The 24685-nt window shown below is 37.8% G+C and overlaps 1 protein-coding gene across 2 annotated transcripts in view; it reads right to left on the reverse strand.

The window, feature by feature from the left end:
• Positions 1-1139: 1139 nt before the first annotated feature.
• Positions 1140-24685, reverse strand: part of LOC144974464 (uncharacterized) — a 127630-nt gene continuing 104084 nt past the window's right edge. For both annotated transcript variants that reach the window (XM_078917351.1, XM_078917349.1), the window contains exons 2-3: positions 4145-12637; positions 1140-2526 (exon numbers count right to left, since the gene is read on the reverse strand). In XM_078917351.1, the coding sequence (XP_078773477.1) occupies positions 4405-11814 (7410 nt within the window). In that variant the 5' untranslated portion in view covers positions 11815-12637 and the 3' untranslated portion in view covers positions 1140-2526; positions 4145-4404. The remainder of the gene's footprint in view (positions 2527-4144; positions 12638-24685) is intronic.

The raw sequence follows: 24685 nt of genomic DNA on the forward strand, positions 1-24685 counted from the left end.
TTTTTGAAGAGTACGTTATCATCTTGATCTATCGACATATATATATATATATATATATATATATATATATATATATATATATATATATATATATATATATATATATATATATATATATATATATATATATATATATATATATTATATATATATATATATATAGACATTTTATTTGACAAGTCAGGGGTGAACTTAATCTTTCGACAATAATATATGACATAAAAAGGTAAATAGGTGTTTTATCAGTGTACACAGAATCAGACTTGGGTCCATATATATATATATATATATATATATATATATATATATATATATATATATATAAAGTAAATGTCTTCTGACAAAATAAATAAGAAAGAAAACGAAAATGAAGTTTTATCGGACTTTGGCAGACGTGACCCTCCCTCCTTGTCAATGGAACAAAATCTGACTTTTGTTAAGTTCTCTGTCTCTCCCTTTTCTCCTTTTCTCTGACCTTTTTACAAAAAATATTCCATAACATTCCACAAGACGTGAACACAGTTCAGCCGTGTTTTGAAAAAAAAAAGACATATTAAAAAGTTTGGCCAGAAAAAACAAAAACAAACATACGTTGACAAAACAAAGTTTTGCATTTCGGTTTTGAAAAATTGCTATCTACTTCACAAACTGTAACCCATCGCTTCTAAAGGATATTGTATCGAAGTGAATCAATTAAAAAAGGGATAATAAAGTTTAGATTACCAGTAATGCAATTTTCTTTTTACCTCATCTCTGCGAATCTATTCTCCTCAATAAAACATACAAATAACCCAAGACTCATGAAGAAAAAATAAAAATAAAAAAACCCCCCCCCCCCGCCCCCCTTAAAAAATGACAAGACAAAACAAAACATAACTATAAACTCAATTATTGACAAACAACCACCCCGATATAACACCGTTTTGAGGCGGCCGGTCACCTTTATTCTCTATCGATTAAAATGATTCCTAACATGTCAATATCTAATTATTAGTTAGTTCGAGACATCCGTTTTTATTTTTAGTCGTCTGAATTAAATGAAGTAAATTAATTTTTTTTCCGGCCATAATGAGAAAATAGCGTTGTTGTTTTCCAGTGTGCGACAGAATCAGTGGATATCTCATCTTTCAACTTCCATGTTTTGTTTCTTTCTTTTTTTTGTTTGTTTTGTTCTTAAAATGTGACCCCTCGTCTCAAAACGGTATTAGGTCCGGATGGACCAGATGCTAAAAAGTCAAATTATAGTTAAACTAGTCAACAATATGAAAAGTTGGTATTCAGCACAGTAAAATATGATATTCCTTCTCCTCTATAAATCATAAAAACTCAACTTAAGTCTGATATTTCTGGCTACAAATTCCAGTTTCCGCATCTTAATCATCCCGACTTAATACCGTTTTGAGACGAGGTGTCACAAATAGCAACATTACAATTGGACATTTTCCGGTTAAGCTATTTTTGGTAACACAACTGGTCTAAGTGTACCACGAATGTTATAAACAAAGATCAATTGATGCCCTATCTACCCAGATAGTCTTGGATGTATTAGGTTACCATAAAATTGGCCCTGAATTCATTAAAATATTTTCTTTCTTTGTAAGAATACAATATCAATTTAGATAGATTTGATGTTGCTAGGCAATCAAACTTATTCGTCATGTATACAAATGAGATCAGAGAGATGAATGGCGTGCGTACTATGATCACCGATGTCTGGCACAGGCTTGGTACTTGAAGAAGAAGAAGAATACAAATGTATGCTGTTGATTTTGCGGTGAGCCACTCGCATTACGTAATGACCTAGAATTGACATTAAAAATGTCAGAAGTCTTATGTGTTCTGTGAAATACGATTTTGAATTTTTATTCGGAGATGCCATCTTCTCCTCTGTATCTTCTCCGTCTGTGACGACGTCAAAAGCTTCAAAATTTGATTTGTAGGAAAATTAGCCCCTCAGGATGCGATTCCCTACCCTGGAAAACCACCATTTTGTCTAAATAAGAAATAACTACGAAATGAAATTGAATAAATAATTGATGCTATTTAGCATAATTTTTCATTAGAGCGTTTTATTTTCATTTTTATTCTTCATTACGAAGAATCGGTTTCATTTATTACAATATTTATGTTAAAATATCTATAAATATTTTTTTCGTCCATTTCCGTCATCTTTATGAGAAAAAAAAAATTTTTGTTTAAAAAACAAACAATAAAACCACAGGCGACAATGGTAAAAAATAAAAATTGATAATTTGTGACCTATCACCTCAAGGCAGTATCATGTCGTTGTAGAAAAGATGCTAAAATCGGATTGACAATTAGAAATGTGAGTCTTGAGATTACTGTAGGTCTACTCTTCTTATTGGTGAGAATGAATGCAGCTACATAAACGTAACTCTCTCCTTACCAACTATAGGAAAATCGTCACATTCGTTACGATACAACCAACATTTTTCTGACTCAGATTCGTTTATTAAATCACAATATTTAAAGGAAAGGTGTTGTTAAATTTACAAGAACGTAATACTGTTTTGTGATAGATGCCTGCTGGGTGTAGTATAATGTTTGCATGAGTCTGAGGTCTTTCTCATCAGCGCCAATGGAGTGCAGTTGTTTTAGTATTTCTTCGTGGCGTACTCTATCAAAAGCTTTTTGTAGTCGACAAAACAGAGGTATAGTGGGGTCTGAACCTGTATAGCTCTTTCACTTAAAACACGGAGGAGGTATATTGCGTTCCTTGTCCCTCTGTCAGGTTGGAATCCATATTGTTCTTCTGCGATTTCGGGGTTAATCTTATTCCTTAGCCTGTTGATAATTATACGCAACAGTATTTTGTTGATGTGGCTTATTAAACTTATAGTTCTAAAATTTTCGCATCTGACTGCACCTGCTTTCTTTGGTATTGCTATGAAAATAGAGTTACAGAGATCTTCTGGAATTTTCCCAGTATTGTATATATTGTTGAATAATATGTGAAGTTCATCAATTGCTAGATCTCCTAGGCTTTTTAATACCTCTACAGATATTTCATCAGGGCCTGTTGCTTTACCATCCCTCATTCGTTCCATGGCATGTTCAATTTCACTTTTGGTGATGTTTGGTCCGCTTAATGGTTCTTTGAATTTCAGTGGTGGTTCATTTCTATTTGGATCATTGTACAGTTCGCCTATGTATTCTACCCATCGGCTTTCTATATGTTGTTCTTCCATTCCTATTAAGAAAGGAGTCCGTCAAGGGTGTGTTGCCTCACCAGATCTGTTTAATCTATACCAAGAAACAATCATGAGGGGCATAAATAATATGGAGGGAATAAAAGTGGGAGGTCACAACATAAATAATATAAGATACGCAGACGATACGGTACTCATTGCAACATCAGAAATCCAACTTCAAAAGATTGTTGACAAAGTGGTAGTAGATAGTGAAGCCAAGGGAATGGAAGTGAATATCACCAAAACGGAATGCATGGTAATACAGAAAAACCCCGAAAACAACAACACCTGCAATATAACGATTCACGGCGAGCAACTTACCAACGTAGAAAGTTTTAAATACCTAGGTTCAATAGTGACAACAGATGGAAGATGTAACCGAGACATACGAGCAAGAATAACTCAAGCCAAACAGGCCTTCATGGACCTGGGAAACATTTTGAAAAACAAACAGATGTCGTTCGGGATTAGATTCCGAGTCTTGAAGTGCTACGTGTGGCCAATCTTGTTATACGGATGCGAAAGCTGGACTACAAATGCAGAAACACAAAAGAACATTGAAGCTTTTGAAATGTGGTGCTTGAGAAGGATGCAGAGAATATCGTATACTGCACACAAAACGAACGAAGAAGTGCTAAAACAAACATACCAACAAAGGAAACTAATGCCCTTAATAGTGGATCGACAACTATCCTTTTTCGGACACATAGTAAGGAAAGATAAGAATGAATACCTGGCAAGTTGTGGAAAAATACCTGGTAAACGCGCCGGGGGAGACAAAGAAAAACACTCATAGACCAACTGAAGGGCTTCACCAGCCTAACAATCCAAGAGCTGTTTGAAAAGGCAAGAGACAGGGAGGAATGGAGAGAGATAATTCATGCAGTATCCGAAGCCTGGACCAGGCATGGAACCTAGAAGAAGAAGAATACTGTTTTGTAAAGCTTGTTTTGGTCTACAAAATTATGTATATCATGCATTTTGTGCGCTTAAATTTGAGTTTAAAAATTCAATTCATGTTTTGGGTAGGTATGAGATTATAGTAAAAGTTTTTGAGAATTGTCGGTAAGGAGAGAGTTAAACAGACAAGCATTTCGTATAATATCTGATTATTTTAGCTTTGAATTGAGTTTTTGACTCCTCCACGATTCCAACAAATTACCAGATCGAGACTGTAGGTTTAATTTGAATGTCATTTTGCTTCACCTTGAAACACGGATTCAAAATGTTTGACCAAAGAGAAAACGCTGCTTCTTACGGGTTTTTGTGTACTTTCTTCATTACTTCCACCGTTCTTTATGTGTCCGTTTGCCTTATTGGAGTCCGTATCTTTCTGTTGTCTTCCTTCATCTTTCACACTCAACTCTCCATTCATAACAACGCGGAGATTAGGCCCTGCGATAGCATAAATACAATCAGATCGCACAATCGGCAAATCGGAGTTTTGGGGCGGCAATGTTGTTTGTTCAATTTTCTCCGAATTCCCGACATTATTGATCCCGCCAACTCCATTTATGGTTCTGTTTCCGGTTAAACGGCAGCCACCATTATTACTGTCTTTGTTATAATGATAGTTATCCTTGTATTGATTTGCATTGCATTTTCCTTGGCCCTTATCGTCATCAATAACAAACCTCTTATCTACCTCATTACTCTTGTTTGCTCTTCCAATTCCCCCTAATGAGTCGATGGAAGATTCCCATTTTACGGCGCTTTCTTCTTTATAATCCGAGTCGCCGCGACTAACAGCTCTACTTTTGATATCCTTTTTGATATTATGTTGATGAGGAAGACATCTGAAATTTCCACCATGATTATCCCGTGTGAAAGCTTTTTTATCATTACCCTGGAGCCCTGTTTCCTCTTCCGAGAAATCATTATTACTATTTATATCTTCAAAAACGTTGGTCTTCTCCAAAGACGAATCGATTTCCTGGTTGTTGTCATGTGGTAAATTTTCAGATTTCCGCAACAAAGAGTTCCCATGATTGCCAATCTCGTCATCACTGTCGAGGGAATGATGGTCTTCAAGATCTTGCGTTACTTTTTCTCTATGACTTGACGTAAAACAGGACATTGTTTTGTTTCTCTCTTCATCTACATCGTAGCTAGATTTCTTACTAACTTTCTCAACCGGGCTTTTACTATTAGATCTATCATTAATCCTCTTGGTAACATTTTTAGTCTCAGGAGATATCGTGCCGTCACAATTTCCAGACTTTTCTAATCCGGAACCATTATCGTAATTTCCATATTCATGACTCTGATGTTTATTTTGATGATCAACATTTAGGTCATATTTGCCTCGATCTGAACTAATATTGATACGAGTTGTTGTTTCTATCCCTGCTGAGTAAGAATGATGATAATATGTAGATTCTGATTCATCGTTTTGTCCTGATATAGGGCCAATGCCCTCAACGATGCCTCCATTTAATCTACAGTTGCCCTCATAGGTCTGATATTCACTGCTATCTTTTATCTGGATGCCGTTATAATCAAGGTCGGTTTGAACTTTGTTCGTTTGATCAACATTGCATTTCTCAGTGGATGTAATTTGTTTGGTTTGTCTATTCGTTTCATCAAATTCATTCAAAATATAAGAGGAAGTAACGCCCTTCTTATCACTCTGGCTATCTAGAGAAGACTCGGCCAACACACTGATTGTTTCTGAGAATTGTGAAACTGCGTTGGTTTGTTCAATGTTTTTCATAAAATATCCATTGTAAACATCATTAACACTGAAGTTACTGCTGCTGCTATAATAACTCGGTTTTGATATTTTTGAAACATCTCTAAAGTTGGTTATTTTGGGAATGTTAGAAGTAGAAGAAATATCGCCCGATTGAAGATTTTTGTCGGGGTCATTGCTATTGCTTTGACTTCGTTCAATATCGTGTATTGGAATGGCGTGATCACGTGACGGATTTAGTAAAGAAGAAAAGGAATGTTGGTCTTTTTTATGAATTGATGACGACAGAGGCGTTGGTGATGTAGGTGATGATTGTTGTTGTGGTTGGACTCGTGATATTTGTTGCAGTTGTTGCTGTGTTGATGGCTGCGTTTTATTGCCAACTTGGTTAATAAAACGTATCTCACCGGAAACATCAGACGATGAAACGTTTGGCTGGGAGTTATCATTCCTTGCGGCGACTGTATCTTGTGATGAGGTCGAAATACAAGACGCAGTATTTTGTTGCAGGGGAGACAACTCGTAGGTCTCGGGTGTCGGGGAGGATAGTGGTAGCGTTTCTGAGGAGGAGATTCGCACATGAGAACTTAACTCTTCATTCGTCTTTGAAATGGAAATGCTTTGATTCTGATTAATTTCACATTGATTAGCTGCTTCTGAGTTCGAGGGCAGTGAAAAATGTGACGTGTATCGTGTATCATTATTATCATTTTTAAAACGTGGTTCAGAAAAAGAGTACTGTTTCAACGACCTGCCTTCTGGACAACGATGTGAAGAAAATACAGAAAGGTCGTCATGTAAGCGGTCTGTTCGCCCACCTCTACTTCTTAAATGGAGAGTGCTAGAATCCGGGTCTGCGCTTGTCGCTATATTGCTTTCAATAATTGCTAGCTGGATGATCGATTGATCTAAAGAGAGGCTGCTGTTCTGAATGTGATCACCATCAATTTTCAGAAGCGACAGACGTGGCGAAATTAAGAGGTGAGAAAAAGGCTGTGAATAACAAGGAGGATCATTTTCAGGGTCGTTAACTTTTCGATGACTATCACATTTCGTCCGGATATCCGGTGAGGTAATCAAACTGGGGCCTGCGCAAGGCGGAATCGACTCTCCAAATTGATGTATATCGTAATGGTGATTATTCTTTTGCTCCTCGAGCTCACAAAATTCCCGTCGTAAATCTGTCGTGAAATAGTCCGAGAGGCAATAAGCGCCACGTTCATCTTTGGTTTTATCGTAAATGTTGTAGGTCTCAAAATATTCATCCACGTTTTCTTCTTGGTCTGAGAAAGATGAAGAGAAATCGGGTAAAAAAGATTGAAAGGGGGGAAAACTGTTATCCGAATCGGAATTTTCCGGAGTGGCTGTTTTGAGATTGTTGATTACGATACTATTTCTGATATTGTGAGAGATAAAAGAATACCAGTAGTCGCTGTTCCAATCTTCCACTATACTAGTATCGATCCCCTGTCTCATCAAATCATGAAAAATGGCGGTGGAATCCGTACATCTCCCTGCTCCCGATTCAGTTACCCCTACCACCCCCTCTTCGACCCCCACCAATCCCACCACCGCTACTCCTTCTTCCTGTCTTCCTGGTCCATTTACTTCCATCAACCCCACCCCAGCTGTAGACAAGATGTCGTCTTTTTCATTCAAGGGAGGGACAAAATCCCTTCTATCGATTAATTCGCAATGAAGATCGTAGGACGGGTTATTCGTATTAATATAATCTCGACAAGATGACGATACTGTTTGAAATGTTTTCAAGACACCTGTTTTACATTCAGTGTCCGAACCGTTCTTTGAACTATAGGCAGTTCTATTCTCGTCTCTTGTTGATCCTAACGTGTTTATCGTCCTTGGAATTGAATGGTTAGAACAATATTCTTGACGATAATTCATCGCAGCTGTCATCCTGTCACGACCGATATTCCCTGCACAATGATTGACCGTGTCATCGACATTTTCATTGTAGGGATGGAAGTATTTGTCATCATCATCATTATCGTCTTCGAGCATTATTTTTTGACCATAACGAGAATAATGAACACGATCGTGGTTTTTAATTAGCTCACCTCTCTTATTATCTGACTGCACGACCTCATTATTTTCATATAATTTATTACTATTGAGCTTATCAAAATCCCGATAAGCATAATTAAAACACAGCAATGGAAGTTGACAGGATTCAGGCTCTGATTTTATTTGGACTTTTTCACTTTTATAACCATCTCTAAAATCAGTTTCTTTTTCTTTTACAGAGGAAAAGTCTCTTGGACACGAATCCATCTCGATCGGGACGGAAGTGGCGACGTGACCAGCTCCAAACAAATCGACTTCTTCATTTAACAGAGCTTTGCCCTCCACAGGGTGATCTGCATGCGCTGTCGCTTTCTGAACGCCGTCGTCAATCCCCTTTTCCACGTTATTCCCGGCCAAGGCGGTCAACGCTTCGTCATTATCATTGGTATATCTTGTAGGTCGGTATTTCCTATCAAACGACGGGACTCCCTCATTTCCATTCTCATCAACGATTCTAGATTGATCGGTGATCGTGGTGGAGATAGAGGTGTTCGCATTCGGATTGGAAGCAGTTGGGGTGATGGTGACTATATAAGCGGCTGTAGATCGAGCGGTATAATTATTTTTGTTTATTTTGGTGTTACTGTTGGTAGCCGAGGATTTGTTGAGCGTACCATTTTCGTCGAAAGTGGTAATTGGATCTGTATCGGAACTGTCGAAATATGTATTCTCACTTCTTTTGTTTTTATCACTGTCGTCATCGCTGTTATTATGTGCAGTGATAATCATGTCGATGGTTGATGTTTTATTTCGATTAATATTTTTATATGATTTATTAGTGTGACTTTTCCTCACATCATCGTAAACATTCGGGTCGAGACCATCATTTCCAGCCGTACAATAATTCTGACGAAGACTACAATGGTGTTCAATATCATTGGCTCTAATATTATGAGACAATTGGTCAGTGTCCGCGTTGATCATGGTGGTTTGTGAATGGAACTGAGACTTAGTTTCCATTTCTATGTCGGCATTTTGTGCACTTTTTGTTCCCATAGTTTCCAATTTTGATGTGGTTGGAGATGTGGCTTCCTTTGATGTTGTTGATGGATGAAATGGTTTAGGACCTCTACAATTGTCAGTGATTGACGTACTATCACAATGGCTTTGAACGTCGTCTATATTGAGATCAAATTCTTTCACAATTTCATCTTCGTCTTTGATACTCTCGTACTCGCTGACAGAACTAATGCTATCACATGCAATGCAGTCATCATCATCGTCGTCGTCGTCGTCGTTGTTGTCATCCTCCTCCTCATCATCATCATCATCATCATCATCCTCATCATCATCATCATCATCATCAAAGAAAAAGACATTCATATCATCATTGTCAAAACTGCCCGTACATTTGGCACTGCTATTGTTGCTATGCTTCACATGCTTCAGCATATAATTCAAATCTTTAATAATTTGGTCATGCGAAATAGTACTCGACGTCGAATCAACACTTTTGTTCACGTACTTATTTTTATCCACAAAATCTGACTTATCAAAGGCTTTATTAAAACTCATCTTTGGCTCAATTGAGTCTAAATCCACCGACGGATCTCTCATCCCTACCATCCCAATATCATCATCATCAAAGCATTCCATCTTTTTCTCATATTCCTTCATCACCATCATCCTCTCCATACAATCACACTCTCCCCCATCACATCTTTCAACTCTCTGCCGTTCAATTTCTCCTCTTTCATCACCGCGCCCTTTCATCAAAATCAAACTACTATTACTTCCCTCCATCTCTCGGTTTCCAATACCACACGCCAAATCAACATGCTGTAGTTGTTCACTGCTATCCGAACGAGAAGAAAATACATCTAATAAATTAGTTTTCCTGTCAGACAACCCCAAGGCTTTGTTCGAGCCGCTATCGAAACCCTCTATTTTTCTAGATCCTTCCACGCTGCTTGAATGAATAAAATCACGTTTCGGGCAAGATTGAGAATGCGTTGGGGAGTAAACGCCATTTTGGAATTTTTGCTCGAGATTATATCGATTTTCAGCGGAACCGGAAAGAGAAGGAAGGGGATGAGGAAAAGGAGGATTGGCTGCATGGAGACAACAGCACTGGGGTGGTGGTTGAGCATTGAATGTCGTGACGGTTTGATTTACATCTGAGGGAGTTAATGAAGAAAATGCACCATCGGAATTGTTTTTATAGACGTTATCATTACAGATTGAAGAAGAGACTGGATCACACGTCTCCTGAGAATGATTGTTTTCAATGCGCATTTGATTTTGTAGAGATATATTTTCAATATTAAATTTGTTGCGAGGAAAGTATTCGGAACATTCTAGATTCAATGGAAATCTGGAATCACAAGATTTCTCACGAGAATCGTGAATTCTTGGCACAAAAGATTGAAGTTTGGACTCGTGTTCCATGCTTTGAGCATAGCGCCAACTCTCGTGGGGATATTCGTACACTGAATTACAGACAGCGGTGTGTCCACTGTCTGGGTAAATAGTATCATCTTGTTCTTTCGACATCCTGTTTGTTTCACTACGGGGCTGGCTTGTTTGTGGAGTGTTGCTCTTGTCGTATTGGTAAAAACAATCGTATCGTGGAATGGAAGGTATTTGATTTTTACTTTGGTTGTATTGCTGTTGGTGATGGTGTAGGTGATGGGAATGATAGGTCTTTTTAAGATCATTTTCAGACTCAGGCGGTAAATCGTCCAATTTGTAATAATGGTACCATGTTTTTGGTCGCGCGTCCAATGGTCTTCTTTGCCCATTGGAGCTATTGCTGCCACTGTGTTCATTTCGACGCCGATGATGCACAACACACTCTTGGTGGCGTGTCATTTCATTTTGGAAATATTTTTGCTCAAGCTCGATTTGCGTCAGAGCTAGAGGCAATGCGTCTGTGTTATTGTTATCGTTGTTTGACATATTATACGCATCTTGTCGCATGTTGTCACAACTGAAAGAAGTCATAGACCTTGCTTGGGCTGAGTGGACGCTTTCTCGTTGCTGTCGATGTTGACTTTCGGATGAGGCAAAGCAGTAAGGGTAATCTTGATTGTTATTTGGATTATGCGACTTTCTGTAGTAATCTTTATCCGGATGATGAATTGGATAACCATGTGTATGTATATCGATCGTGCCTGTTATAGGCATTGGTTCACTGTGTACTATTGCCGTTTCTCTTATAGTCTCCGCTCCGTAATCACTTGTAACGTCATTGCAATTTGGCTGACTTTTAGTAGCAATACCATTTTCTCTGTGAAAGCCCGCGGCGGAAGGTTCGGCGAAAGGTTGTGATGAGTAGTAACTCTCTTGGGAGGGTGACGCAGCCTGGCAGACGTTGGCCCAGGCGGAAGCGGAAGTTTTAATGGTTTGGTTGGAAGCCTCCAATTTCTTATGATGACAATTGTGCGAGTGATCCCTCTCAAAGGACTTTAGGTTGGGCGCGCTGCTCCACGGTCTAGATCGTGACCTACTTTTAGCAGGCTTCATTTTAGCAATATCGTAATCGCATCGCTCGATCTCTAAAGTGGAACCGTCGCATGATAGTCGTAGCGTTATCTTTGAAGCTTTTGACGAGCTTTTTCTATACACAGCAGTAGTTGTGGAAAAGGCCGGAAATTCTGCGTCCTCACTTCTATGTGACCTTGACCTCTGATGATCTCCGCTGCTCTGAGCAAAGCTTCCACTTCGTGTCGCGCCACTTGAGGTCATGCGGCTAATGTTTCCTGTGCTATTACACTTGTGCTTTTTCGTGTACTTTCGAGGGCTGTACACGCACGTGCATTGGCTATGCCTCGAATGGGAGTCACGAATTTTACTTGTTGCGTGCTTGCTTGGTCGACATCCCATTTTGTTGATTACAATGGAATAATGATGTGGTTAAAGCGACGATAGAATCAACATTTATGTTTTATAGATGTTGTTAAGGATGCTCACACGGCCATTTTATACACGTTAAAACACATAATTTAGCAAACATTGTTGTGTGAAATGCCAACTAAATGATATTGATTGCTTGCTCATGAAACACAGAAACTGTTTCATGAAAAGATACACCACCTTAATTATTCATTGCAAGTTGAAAATACAAAAACAAAACAAAAATAAACAAAAAGCATCCCATTTTCTCCGAAAGATAACGGACATTGTGAAGATGACAGAACCTATTACATGTAATCCCCATGTAATTTGTGTATTTTTCCTTCCATGTACACGATAGGCATCTCTCACGTGATATTGCTATGATGATGAGAATAATTCACAAATCGTCTCTTATAACATGTAATGTTGGAATTATCCAAGGAGTATGGAAAATAGATGATCTTATGCATGCACTCCAATTATGTTTATATTTATTTTCTATTTCATATATTTACCAGATGCATTATATGATTATGGCCATGTGGTTTCTTTCTTCTCTGAATACGTTATAATTGCGGCTTAAAAACCCCACCAAAGCGCATTCGTTGTTCAATGCATATTATCATTATTATGTGTCTTTCTTTACTTGAATCGAAATACGCACATCCAAAGTTTGAGATTACTAGCGATAATGACTGTTGCAAATAGCGCCTCTATTCATGCATCTATCTTCCAGGTTGATGAGGAGACCAGTTTTGGTTGTCATCGGGGATCTTCTTGTCTTGCTTTCCTTTCCGTGACCCATGCGCATCTATGAAAAAAAGGAAATAAGAGAAGATATACATGGTTAGATTATAATACAGCCTTTATGATATTTTAGACAATCGTGACTACCGTCTAAAACCGAAGCCATCGTTAAGTTATAGATAGTATGCGCTTGGCTTAGAAGCTCATAACATTGCCATCCGGAAGTATAACGGACCAACACACAAAACGGTGTGTAACCATGAACGTTTATAGTCGGGTTAATACAGTTCAGTGAGCATAACTCATAAACGCGGATGGCAAAAACAATAACAAAGACCTGAGTGACGTCATCTGCATACTATCTATAGCCTGATACTGAAATCCAAAAGGACTGAAGGTTTGACGTCATTATTTGGTTTTTGCACCGCCTAGTGAGTTGTCGTTAGTAGAGCTCATGGAAACAAGTCATTTCATTGGTTGAACTATTGAATACAACTCACGATTTGTTTTCTTTTGTGGCAAAAGACTGGCATTTTGACTTCATTTTATGGTCAGTGTCAGGCCATAACTTTACGATGGCCACGCTGACATTGACCAAAAAATGACGTCAAAATGCCAGTCTTTTGCCACAAAAGAAAACAAATCGTGAGTTGTATTCAATAGTTCAACCAATGGGACCACTTATTTCCATGAGCTCTACTCACGACAACTCACTAGGCGGTGCAAAAAGCAAATAATGACGTCAAAATGCCAGTCTTTTGCCACAAAAGAAAACAAATCGTGAGTTGTATTCAATAGTTCAACCAATGGGACCACTTATTTCCATGAGCTCTACTCACGACAACTCACTAGGCGGTGCAAAAAGCAAATAATGACGTCAAAATGCCAGTCTTTTGCCACAAAAGAAAACAAATCGTGAGTTGTATTCAATAGTTCAACCAATGGGACCACTTATTTCCATGAGCTCTACTCACGACAACTCACTAGGCGGTGCAAAAAGCAAATAATGACGTCAAAATGCCAGTCTTTTGGTTTCAGTGTCAGGCTTTAAGTTAACGATGGCTTCGCTAAAACCCGTTTTGTGTCGGGGTGATTTAGATTCTAAAAATTGAATTCATGGCCATGAGTAGGAAAATGGGTTGAATAAATTCATACATGTGGCTATGTGGTCTAGTGGTATGACACTCGCTTTCGGATCGGAAGGTCCTGGGTTCGAGCCTCGCGCTCGGCGCATAGTTGAGTCCTTGGAAAAGGCTCTTTACTCACATTCTCTCACCGTACTCAGGTGAAAATGAGTACCTGGCCGTTAACAGCCTTGTCTTTGTCCGAAAAAGTGTAATATTGCCTAACAGGCGTCATGTCCCGTCCTACATGTTAAATGTTACTGTTGACCAGGGACCCCTTGTAAAGCGCTTTGAGCACATTTAGTGGATATTGCGCTATATAAAGCTCAGTTAAAAAAAATTATTGGGGAAAATATTGCCGTACTCTGAAAATACAACAGCAAAAAACGTAGCCCTTCAGAGCCATAAAGCTCATAGAGCCGGAGTTTATCCCGGTTTCTCTAGCGTGAAACAGACAATAGCAATTGGCTGTTCTCGTTTTGATCGCACGCTAGTCAGTCTATCACAAAATACTTTCCGCCAGATCTAAAAGACCCAGCTACCCAATCACTATTGTTGTGTGGACAAAGGGGTTAGAAAAAAAAAATTGATTCCACACGGGATCGAACACGGTCGCGTTGCGAGTACTCTACCAACTGAGCCATCGGGAACCTCCCCCCCCCCAAAAAAAAAACAAAAAACAAAAAAAACCCACCTAACATGCTCATGCAGACATAGAATCAAACACCTTATAAGGAATTATGAACCTCCATAAACACGAATCTAGAAATATACGAAAAACACAACGATCTACTTTCATTTCCACTTTCTGGTGAGAGCTAACGCTTGAGACAATAATATTGTAGAAGTTAAATAATCATAATTATACTTGAAATGTTTATATATATATATATATATATATATATATATATATATATATATATATATATAATATATATATATATATAATATATTGAATCGTGTTTGATACAAATATGGTACGGATAGTGCTCGACGTGTAGCAATGGAGCGAATTATTATTTTAATATTTACCACATTGTTGGAGTACAGTCTACATCGATGTTTCAGGCCTAATCAGCCATCGTCAGGACTGTGTGTTACATGAGTTTGGTTTGTTGTCTGTTGTTGTTTTTTGAATTGTGAAACATCGATGTAGACTGACTCCAACATTGTGGTAAATATCAAAATTATATATATATATATATATATATATATATATATATATATATTATATATATATATATATATATATATATATATATATATGATTATATGTTCGGTGTCATTGCCAGATCTACCCCTATTCCCAGCTAAGCCCCATGCGAAAGACATACTTTATTTCCTAATTGAAACTTTACAAATCAGAGAGAATGGGGATGGGAGAAGATAAAGGGTGAGTTAATTAAAAAGAGGAAGGGGGGGGGGGGACGAAGCTGTTCTATTTGTACGATAGTGCGTTTGTTTGAAATCTGAGCTGAGTATTGCTGAAAGGGGTTTAAAAGCGCTAACTTGAAACGCTTTTAAAAGTGATATAATCGGTAATCGATTAGCGCATTTTATTTTTGGTATTGAAGTGTAACATTTACATTCAGAACGGTAGGTACCGGGTTCGGGTTGCAATCTGTGTGGAGCAAAGTCAAGTCTTCTCTTCTTCTTCTTCTTCTTCTTCTTCTTCTTCTTCTTCTTCTTCTTCTTCTTCTTCTTCTTCTTCTTCGTCTTCTCCTTCTTCTTCTTCTCTTCTTCTTCTTCTTCTTCTTCTTCTTCTTCTTCTTCTTCTTCTTCTCTTCTTCTTCTTCTTCAAATCTTCGCTGTTTTGTGCCTTTCTCCTCTTTTGTCTTTTCTTCATGTCTCTTCTTCTTTCTTTTGTCTCAGTCTATCTTCTTCTACTTTTTACTTCTCTTCTTCGTCTTCTCTTCATCTCTCTTTTCTTCTTATTCTTCTTTTCTTCTTACTTCTTCTTTCTTCTTTTCTTCTTCGTTCTTCTTCTTCTTTCTTCTGGTTCTGTCTTCTTCTTCTCTTCTTCTTCTTCTTCTTCTCTGATCCATGAGGCAAGTTCAGGCTGAAGATAATTTTGTGCCGATTTTTCAGTAACAGGGTTTTAGAGGGAAGCATGATGATTTTTTGAAGTCATCAGTCGAAATGGCTTGTTACAATTGTTGATAGGATCCAATGTCGGTGGTGGAGGAAGAAAGAGTAAAGATGTGTGGTTTTTGAGTAGGGATTCAAAATGAAATGACTGATTCTTTTTTTTTTAATTGTTGTTCCGTCAAAGGCAGTTGGAATTTCGAGTTTTCCGATTTGTTCTTGTGAATATGAGGAGTTGTTGATGAACGTCTTCGTAGCGGTTTGAATCTTGGAAAATATTCTTTATTACATATACTCAAACTCGGTGTTCAATTTTATTGTAGGGCTTTGACTTAGAAAAATTGTTGATATATTTGAAGCCAACAACAACGACGATGATGATGGCGATAATATTTATGTATGATGATGGGAGTATTGATGATGATGATTATGATGATGATAATGATGATGCAGATGTACTCCTCATCCGAGCTCAGTTTGAGGCGCTGCACTGAGGGTGACGCCTGGGTTGTTCCAGTCTTTCCTTGGAATAGACCCCAAAGACAAATTTCCCCTATGGGGTGAATAAACGAAATGTATTTATCTACTATTATTTATTTATTTATTTATTATTTATAAAATAAATGACAACACATTGCAGTTTATCTACATCGTAAGAAGTAATAAATAAAAGGCTAAATAAAACTGAATATAACAGCTTAAAATATAACAAAATACCAAACACGGAATCCATATCGTTCTTTTTAATATATTTTTGGAGCTGTCATATTCACTTTTGTTTATTCCTTTTTACAATTCACAGCCAGCTTCTAGCAGCTTCGAATCGCTCTGACAGTTTATCCTGATTATGAAAAAAAAGCGGCACGGAAGAAGCAGCCTATTTCGTTTCGTCTCACACTACAATAATATAGAGAAGCTTCGTATGGGAACAAAACAGACAATGGACAAATAAAATAAAATGCAAAATAACTTGTATCGAGATACTGAAACCGCCATTGAGTACAGACGATACAAGTTATTTTGCATTTTTGTTTTGTTTTGTTTTCCACGATAATTTGTGTATTGTTGTGCTGACGAAGGGTTTGTACCCGAAACGTCCATTGTCTGTATTGGTCCCATACGAAGTCTCTCCATTTTCACTCTTTCGTTAGTATTTTCACGATCACCGGCTTCAGGCAGCCTCTTACCCCTTATTCTACTACAATAATAAGTGACCCTTCGTCTCTAAACGGGATTATGTCGGGATAACCTCGATACAGAAAGTATATGATACATAAATGTTCGTGGTTAGCTCATACGGTAGAGTCACGCTCTCACCGGCCAGGCGGAGTTGTCGTACCAATAAGGTCGCAGGTTCAAACCCCCATCACCGCCGCGAAAAATGTTTATTCTCTATTGTCTTCTGGCACTTTCTACTCACTTCATCTCTTGTTGATTCATAGACACAAACGTAAACTTGGGGTTAAACCGTAGCCATCGTTAACTTATAGCCTGATACTGAAATCCGAAAGGACTGGCAGTTTGACGTAATTATTTGGTTTTTGCACCGCCTAGTGAGTTGTCGTTAGTCGAGCTCACGGAAACAAGTCATTTCATTGGATGAACTATTGAATACAACTCACGATTTGTTTTCTATTGTGGCAAAAGACTGGCATTTTGACGTCATTTTTTGGTCAGTATCAGGCCATAACTTTACGAAGGCCACGGTTAAACCCTCTCCTTACCGATGATTTTCAGTATTTTCCCAAAAATGACAGGCTTACCAAGCAGAAAAATTGAATTTTTAAACTCAAAACAATCTCTTTATAAAACAACTGTGTGTTCTTATTAATTAAACAAAGACCATTCTTCAAAGTGTGTGATGTACAAGGTAAATCTGAATACCAAAAAAATGTATATTGTGTCGCAACAAATGTGACGATTTTGCTGTAGGTGGTAAAGAGAGGGTTACGTCGAATTTTTCACCACGTGCTTTTTTCGCACATTCTTCTTCCGTTTTCATCCCTCAACAACCAAGACATGACTTAAGTTTGTTTATTCATTATCCATACTTATTTTATACTCTTTTTATTACCATCGTGAGGAATAATCATCAGCCATCAACACCATTGATTGCGAAACAAATAATGATAGAGCTGTTCGGCTATGTGGTCTAGTGGTATGACACTTGCTTTCGGATCGGAAGGTCTTGGGTTCGAGCCTCGCGCTCGGCGCATAGTTGAGTCCTTGGAAAAGGCTCTTTACTCACATTCTCTCATCGTACTCAGGTTTAAAATGAGTACCTGGCTGTTAACAGCGTTGTCTTTGTCCGAGAAAATTGTAATATCGCCTAACAGGCGTCATGTCCCTACATGTTAAATGTTGCTGTTGACCAGGGGCCCCTTGTAAAGCGCTTTGAGCACATTTAGTGGATATTGCTCTATATAAAGCTCAATTTTATTTTAAAGAGCTGCAGCTGTAGTGTTTTCCACACTTGTAAATGAGTGACGCTATTTTCTATGACGTCATTTGTACTATTTTTTTAAAAACATGATTGGTTATCACCAACATAATCATTACAGATAATATGTGACCCACCGTATCAAAGCGGTATTATGTCGGGATCCACTCGGTAATGGAAATTGAATTCATAGCCACAAATATCCAACTTGGGTTTAATTTCTGTACGTTATGGTGGAGTATAAAGACTATTTCTTGCATTGCAAAAACTTCTAAGCTCCAATGTCTCATCATTCTATCTCTAAATTCACTTTTTGGGGTCTGAATCATCCCGACACAATACCGTTTTGAGACGGAGGGTCACATATTGTTGATCCCGATATTAACTGAGTCTCCATAATCTTATCATCACTACTACATACCAATACCTCATAGAGCATGTCGTGTCTACAAAAACATATTAAATCTCTCCTTACCGATCATTTCCAGTATTTTCCCAAAATAGCAGGCTTACCCAGCCCAAAGATGGATTTTTGAAACTCAAGCAAGCTCTCTAAAAACAACTTAATGTTCTTATCAACTGAGCAAAGAACATTGTGGTGTACAGAATACTCTGAATAAGAATAAAATGTATAGATAGTTTGAAGATGACGTCACTCAAGCCTTTGTTATTGTATTTTGCCATCCGCGTTTATAAGTAATGCTCACTGAACTGTATTAACCTGACTATAAACATTCATGGATACACACAGTTTTGTGTGTTGGTCCGTTATGCTTCCGGATGGCAATGTTATGAGCTTCTTAGCAAAGTGTAATCTATCTATATTGTGTCGTAACAAATGTGACGATTTTGCTGTAGGTGGTAAAGAGAGGGTTAAAAAATATCCCAGTTATTTATTACTGGGGTTCATTAGCCTCATTAGACACCGTTAGCTGTCATGACGTCATACTTACTGTCTACATGTCGACATTAATGAGTGCTGATTATCGCGTTCTGTTGTCATTTCCCATTATTATTCTCGTACAAAAAGTGTTTTAAAAATTATTTTGACCAAAATTTCTTTTTCTAATAAAAGTTAGTTGCATTTGTCTCATTTGTTAGAGGGGTGTCTGAATACTCTTCAACAGTCGTAGCGTCACTTCCTTCCTAATGACGCATGCTAACTTAGTAACACTGGCTCTAAACTATCCGAACAATGGCGGATGCCCGTATGAAATATTTCTCCGGCGAGTATAAAGGGTATCCAGAGGGAAAAAAAAACACATACATTTGATCATGTTTTGACTTTTACACATTCTGATAACAAGACATATGAAAAGTTCTAGCCAGCATGAAAAATAAAAAGTAATGATTTTCTTTGTTTAGAACCAAGATGGCCGCCGTTGCCAGGCGGCGTGACATCAGACTATTGAATCGTTTTCCGAATTGCGACAAGTGACTAGGGCCAATAAATCAAGGGTCAAACGTAACAAACGAATAAAAGTCTGATAGGTTAATAGACAAGAATTTTACCTAAAATTTTCACTTAATGGTGTTTGCAACATATTATGTAACAGTTATTTTCACAATTGCTCTTGGTATGTGTCCATTATTAGAAGTCATTGAGCTGAGTAAGCCATTTTGGGTTTCCGAATTGGCCGAAGCGTTCCATAATTAGTATATTTTTTTTTTGGATGATGTTAAATTCATTTTTATGCATTACTTTACACCTTAACACGGAATACGATTCAATAGTCTTATGTCACGCCTCCCGGCAACGGCGGCCATCTTGGTTCTAAACAAAGAAAATCATTACTTTATATTCTTCATGCTGCCTAGAACTTTTCATATGCCTTGTGATCAGAATGTGTAAAAGTCAAAATATGATCAAATTTGTGGGGTTTTTTTTTTCCTCTGGATACGCTTTTATGCTCGCCGGAGAAATATTTCATATGGCGTCCGCCATTGTTCCGATAGTTTAGAGCCAGTTACTAAGTTACCATGCGTCATTAGGAAGAAAGTGACGTTACGACTATTGAAGAGTATTGGAACACCACATCCGACGTGAATTTATTTGCAGGTCTGATCACTCTATTCTTTATGGGCCCACTGTTGTAATGGAAATCTCAAAAATGACGCAAACTATTGTCCATTACAACAATGTTAAACTAGGCCCATAAGTGGGGTCGTATGTCAGACCTGTATATATGTACACGTCTACCCAACCCCATAACGTGTTCATTTCACTCAAATTTCATATTTAGGATTAAAAATCCAGTTGTCTGCGTTTTCTTACGCTTAACATAATTGGATTCAGTAGTCTGATGTCACGCCGCCCGGCAACGGCGGCCATCTTGGTTCTAAACAAAGAAAGTCATTACTTTTTGTTCTTCATGCTGGCGATAACCTTTCATATGTCTTGTGATCAGAATGTGTAAAAGTCAAAACAAGATCATATTTATTATGTTTTTCTTTTCTGGATACACTTTTATGCTCGTCGGAGAAATATTCCATAAGGTGTCCGCCATTGTTCCGATAGTTTAGAACCAGTGTTACTAAGTTACCATGCGTCATTAGGAAGGAAGTGACGTTACGACTATTGAAATCTATTCCGTGTTAACTCTCTCCTTTCCACCTATAGGACAATCGTCACATTCGTTACGATACAACCAACATTTCCTTATTCAAATTTCTTTTGTACATCACAAAATTGAAAGAAAATGAACAGTGTGTTGTAGAACTTACTGCTATTGTGTTTGAATGATAAAAACTATATGTGTGTGTTAGTTGGGTGTGAAGTTTTTGGGGGGAAAATCCTGAAAATGGCTGGTATGGAGAGAGTTAAGGTGTAAAAGTAATGCATAAAAATGAATTTAACATCATCCAAACTAAATATGCTAATTATGGAACGTTTCGGGCTTAAACCCATATTCAGCAACGAAAGAAATCGATTAAAACCTTAATTAAAAAATTGTAAAAATTATCCCTTCCGCCACGACATCATAACATATGGTCGTCTAGGCATTCCACAAAACATTATAGATAACTCATCAAACAAGATGTCTGATCTCAACAGGAATCACCAATGTTGACCAATTGAGCAAATTGGGGACTAATAATCTGGCCCAGCCAAGGAAAAAAAAAACGAAAGTGCCCGAAGCGGGTCTCGAACCAGGGACCTTCAGGGTCACAGTGCAATGCCTTAACCACTCAGCCACTTGACCCCCCCCCCCCCCCCGCCCTCCTTTAATACATCATGTAAAAACCAGATAGACTGATTTCTCTTTGAAGAAGGGTATTGAGCCGGAAACCTTCCGTGTTTGTTTAGAATTTGTTTGTTACCATTTACAGTCCACAGTATCTATTAGCTTTGTATGTCGTATTGATGCTGTGTGACTGGGTTAAATACTCACAACATCAGCCAGCCGGATTCAACGTAGCAACACACGAAACCGGTGTGAAACCATGAGCGTTTAAAGTCTGATCGATATAAATAGTATGCAGATGACGTCACTCAGGCCTTTGTTATTGTTTTTGCCATCCGCGTTTGTGAGTTGTTCTCACTAAACTGTATTAACAAGACTATAAAAGTTCATGGTTACACAGAGTTTGTGTATTGGTCCGCGCCAAGGAGTTCACAACATTGCCATCCGGAAGTATAACGGACCAACACACAAACTCTGTGTAACCATGAACTTTTATAGTCTGGTTAATACAGTTTAGTGATAACAACTCACAAACGAGGATGTCAAAAACAATAACAAAGGCCTGAGTGACGTCATCTGCATACTATCTTTACTTCCCGATGGCAATGTTGTGAACTCCTTGGCCAAGCGCATTCTATCTATAAAATGTATTTATGAGAAGTGATCACCAAAATGTCAAAAAAAACCAATAAAACAGAGCTGAGTGACGTCAATTTCGTTCTTGTCTCGATAGAATGAAGTTGACGTCACTCGGGTCTTTGTTATTTTTTTTTTTTTTGTTGTTATTTACGTGTATGAGTAATTCTCACTTAACTGTATTAACCAGACTATAGATAGTATGCAGATGACGTCACTCAGGCCTTTGTTATTGTTTTTGCCATCCGCGTTTGTGAGTTGTTCTCACGAAACTGTATTAACCAGACTATAAAAGTTCATGGTTACACAGAGTTTGTGTGTAGGTCCGTTATACTTCCGGATGGCAATGTTGTGAACTCCTTGGCCAAGCGCATACTATCTATAAAAGTTCATGGTAACTCATTAACGTCTTGTATGTTTGTCCGTTATAGATAGTATGCGCTTGGCTAAGAAGCTCATAACATTGCCATCCGGAAGTATAACTGACCAACACACAAAATTGTGTGTATCCATGAACGTTTATAGTCGGATTAATACAGTTCAGTGAGCATTACTCATAAACGCGGATGGCAAAAGACAATAACAAAGATCTGAGTGACGTCATCTTCGAACTATCTATATACTTCTGGATGGCAATGTTGTGAGCTTCTTAGCCAAACGCATACTATCTATTGAGTCGATGAGTCATATATAATGGGAGCGATCTATAGATAGTATGCGTTTGGCCAAGGAGTTCACAACATTGCCATCCGGAAGTATAACGGACCAACACACAAACTCTGTGTAACCATGAACGTTTATAGTCTGGTTAATACAGTTTAGTGAGAACAACTCACAAACGCGGATGGCAAGAACAATAACAAAGGCCCGAGTGACGTCATCTGCATACTATCTATATTCATGTTTTCGTCCAACCAAGTCATTAATCACATGATTTGTTGCTGTCCAACGATTGGATATTTCTTAACAAATGTAAACACGCTGCTTTGTTTATGAAAGTTGCCAAGCTGAACAAATGTCCAATCGTGATGTTCGATATTTCAAAAACTGTGAACACTTTTCACTATGTAAGTCACTTTGAGCACATTTTGCAATGTGACCAATGACCTCGAGCATTTGGAAATGTAATATAGATCAAGCCCATTATTTGTTGTCTTGTAAAGCTAAACAAACGACGGGTTAGTGAAGAACACTTGAGCTGTGGCTAAGGTTAATTAATTAATCATCAACGCCATGTCTGGCATTGAAACTCTCAAAGACAATTAATTAACCCTTAACGGGCGGGGTACGAATTCAATCTAAACTTGCCTTGCAGCACATAATTTTAAAATTTTGAAAAAAAAAAAAAAAAAAAAAGAAAGAAAAAAGTGCCGCATTACGAAAGGCGCATGGGATACGACAGACATCCTTTTTTTGGGATAGACCAAAAAGGGAAATATTCCCTTTGATACAAAAAAAAAAAAAAATACAAAAAAAAAAAAACAAAAAAAAACAAACAAACAAACCAACAAAAAAAAAAAAAAAAACAAACAAACAAACCAACAAAAAAAAAAAAACAAGAACGGAATATCTATTTTATCTTTTGAAATTTCATTTATCCACGAAGGGTAAAAAAAAATTAAAATTAAAAATTAAAATTGAGCTTTATATAGCGCAATATCCACTTAATGTGTTCAAAGCGCTTTACAAGGGCCCCCTGGCCAACAGCAACATTTAATATTTGGGACGAGACATGACGCCTGTTAGGCGATATTACAATTTTTCGGACAAAGACAACGCTGTTTAACGGTCAGGTACTCATTTTACACCTGAGTACGGTGAGAGAATGTGAGTAAAGGGCCTTTTCCAAGGACTCAACTATGCGCCGAGTGCGAGGCTCGAACCCAGGACCTTCCGATCCGAAAGCGAGTGTCATACCACTAGATTGCACCCCGGATTGATCTCGGTCCCTTTTTGAGTGAAGCGAGTGCTCTACCAACTGAGCTATTGGGACCCCTGAACACTGTATATATGTAAATGATTTAATTTTTTTTCTTGTCATTACCTCTGACATGATAACGATCTTCTCCGACAACAATCCCAAAGTCCTGACATACCAATTAATTCTAAATTCTTTTCTTTTCTAATAAAAGAGGGAAAATATAAAAAATGGTAAATAGTCCTGACATACCAATTGGATTCAGTAGTCTGATGTCACGTCGCCCAGCAACGGCGGCCATCATGGTTCTAAACAAAGAAAATATGTACTTTTTATTCTTCATGCTGGCTAGAACTTATCATATGTCTTGCGATCAGAATGTGTCAAAGTCAAAACATGATCAGATTTATAATTGTTTTTTTCCCCTCTGGATACGCTATTATGCTCGTCGGAGAAATATTTCATAAGGGCGTCCCACATTGTTCCGATAGTTTAGAGCCAGTTACTAAGTTACCATGCGTCATTAGGAAGGAAGTGACGTTACGACTGTTGAAGCGTATTAATTCCAAATTCTTTTTTTTTCTAATAAAAGAAGGAAAATATAAAAAATGGTCCAAAAGTCCTGACTGCCTGACATACCCACTAATTCCAAATTCTTTTTTTTTTTCTAATAAAAGAAGGAAAATATAAAAATGGTAACTCGGGAAAACATTAGAGAACCAAT

Source organism: Berghia stephanieae, chromosome 6 (genome assembly GCF_034508935.2).
Source record: "Berghia stephanieae isolate SIO BIC M18660-M18661 chromosome 6, UCSD_Bste_1.3, whole genome shotgun sequence".
Lineage (NCBI taxonomy): Eukaryota > Metazoa > Mollusca > Gastropoda > Nudibranchia > Aeolidiidae > Berghia > Berghia stephanieae.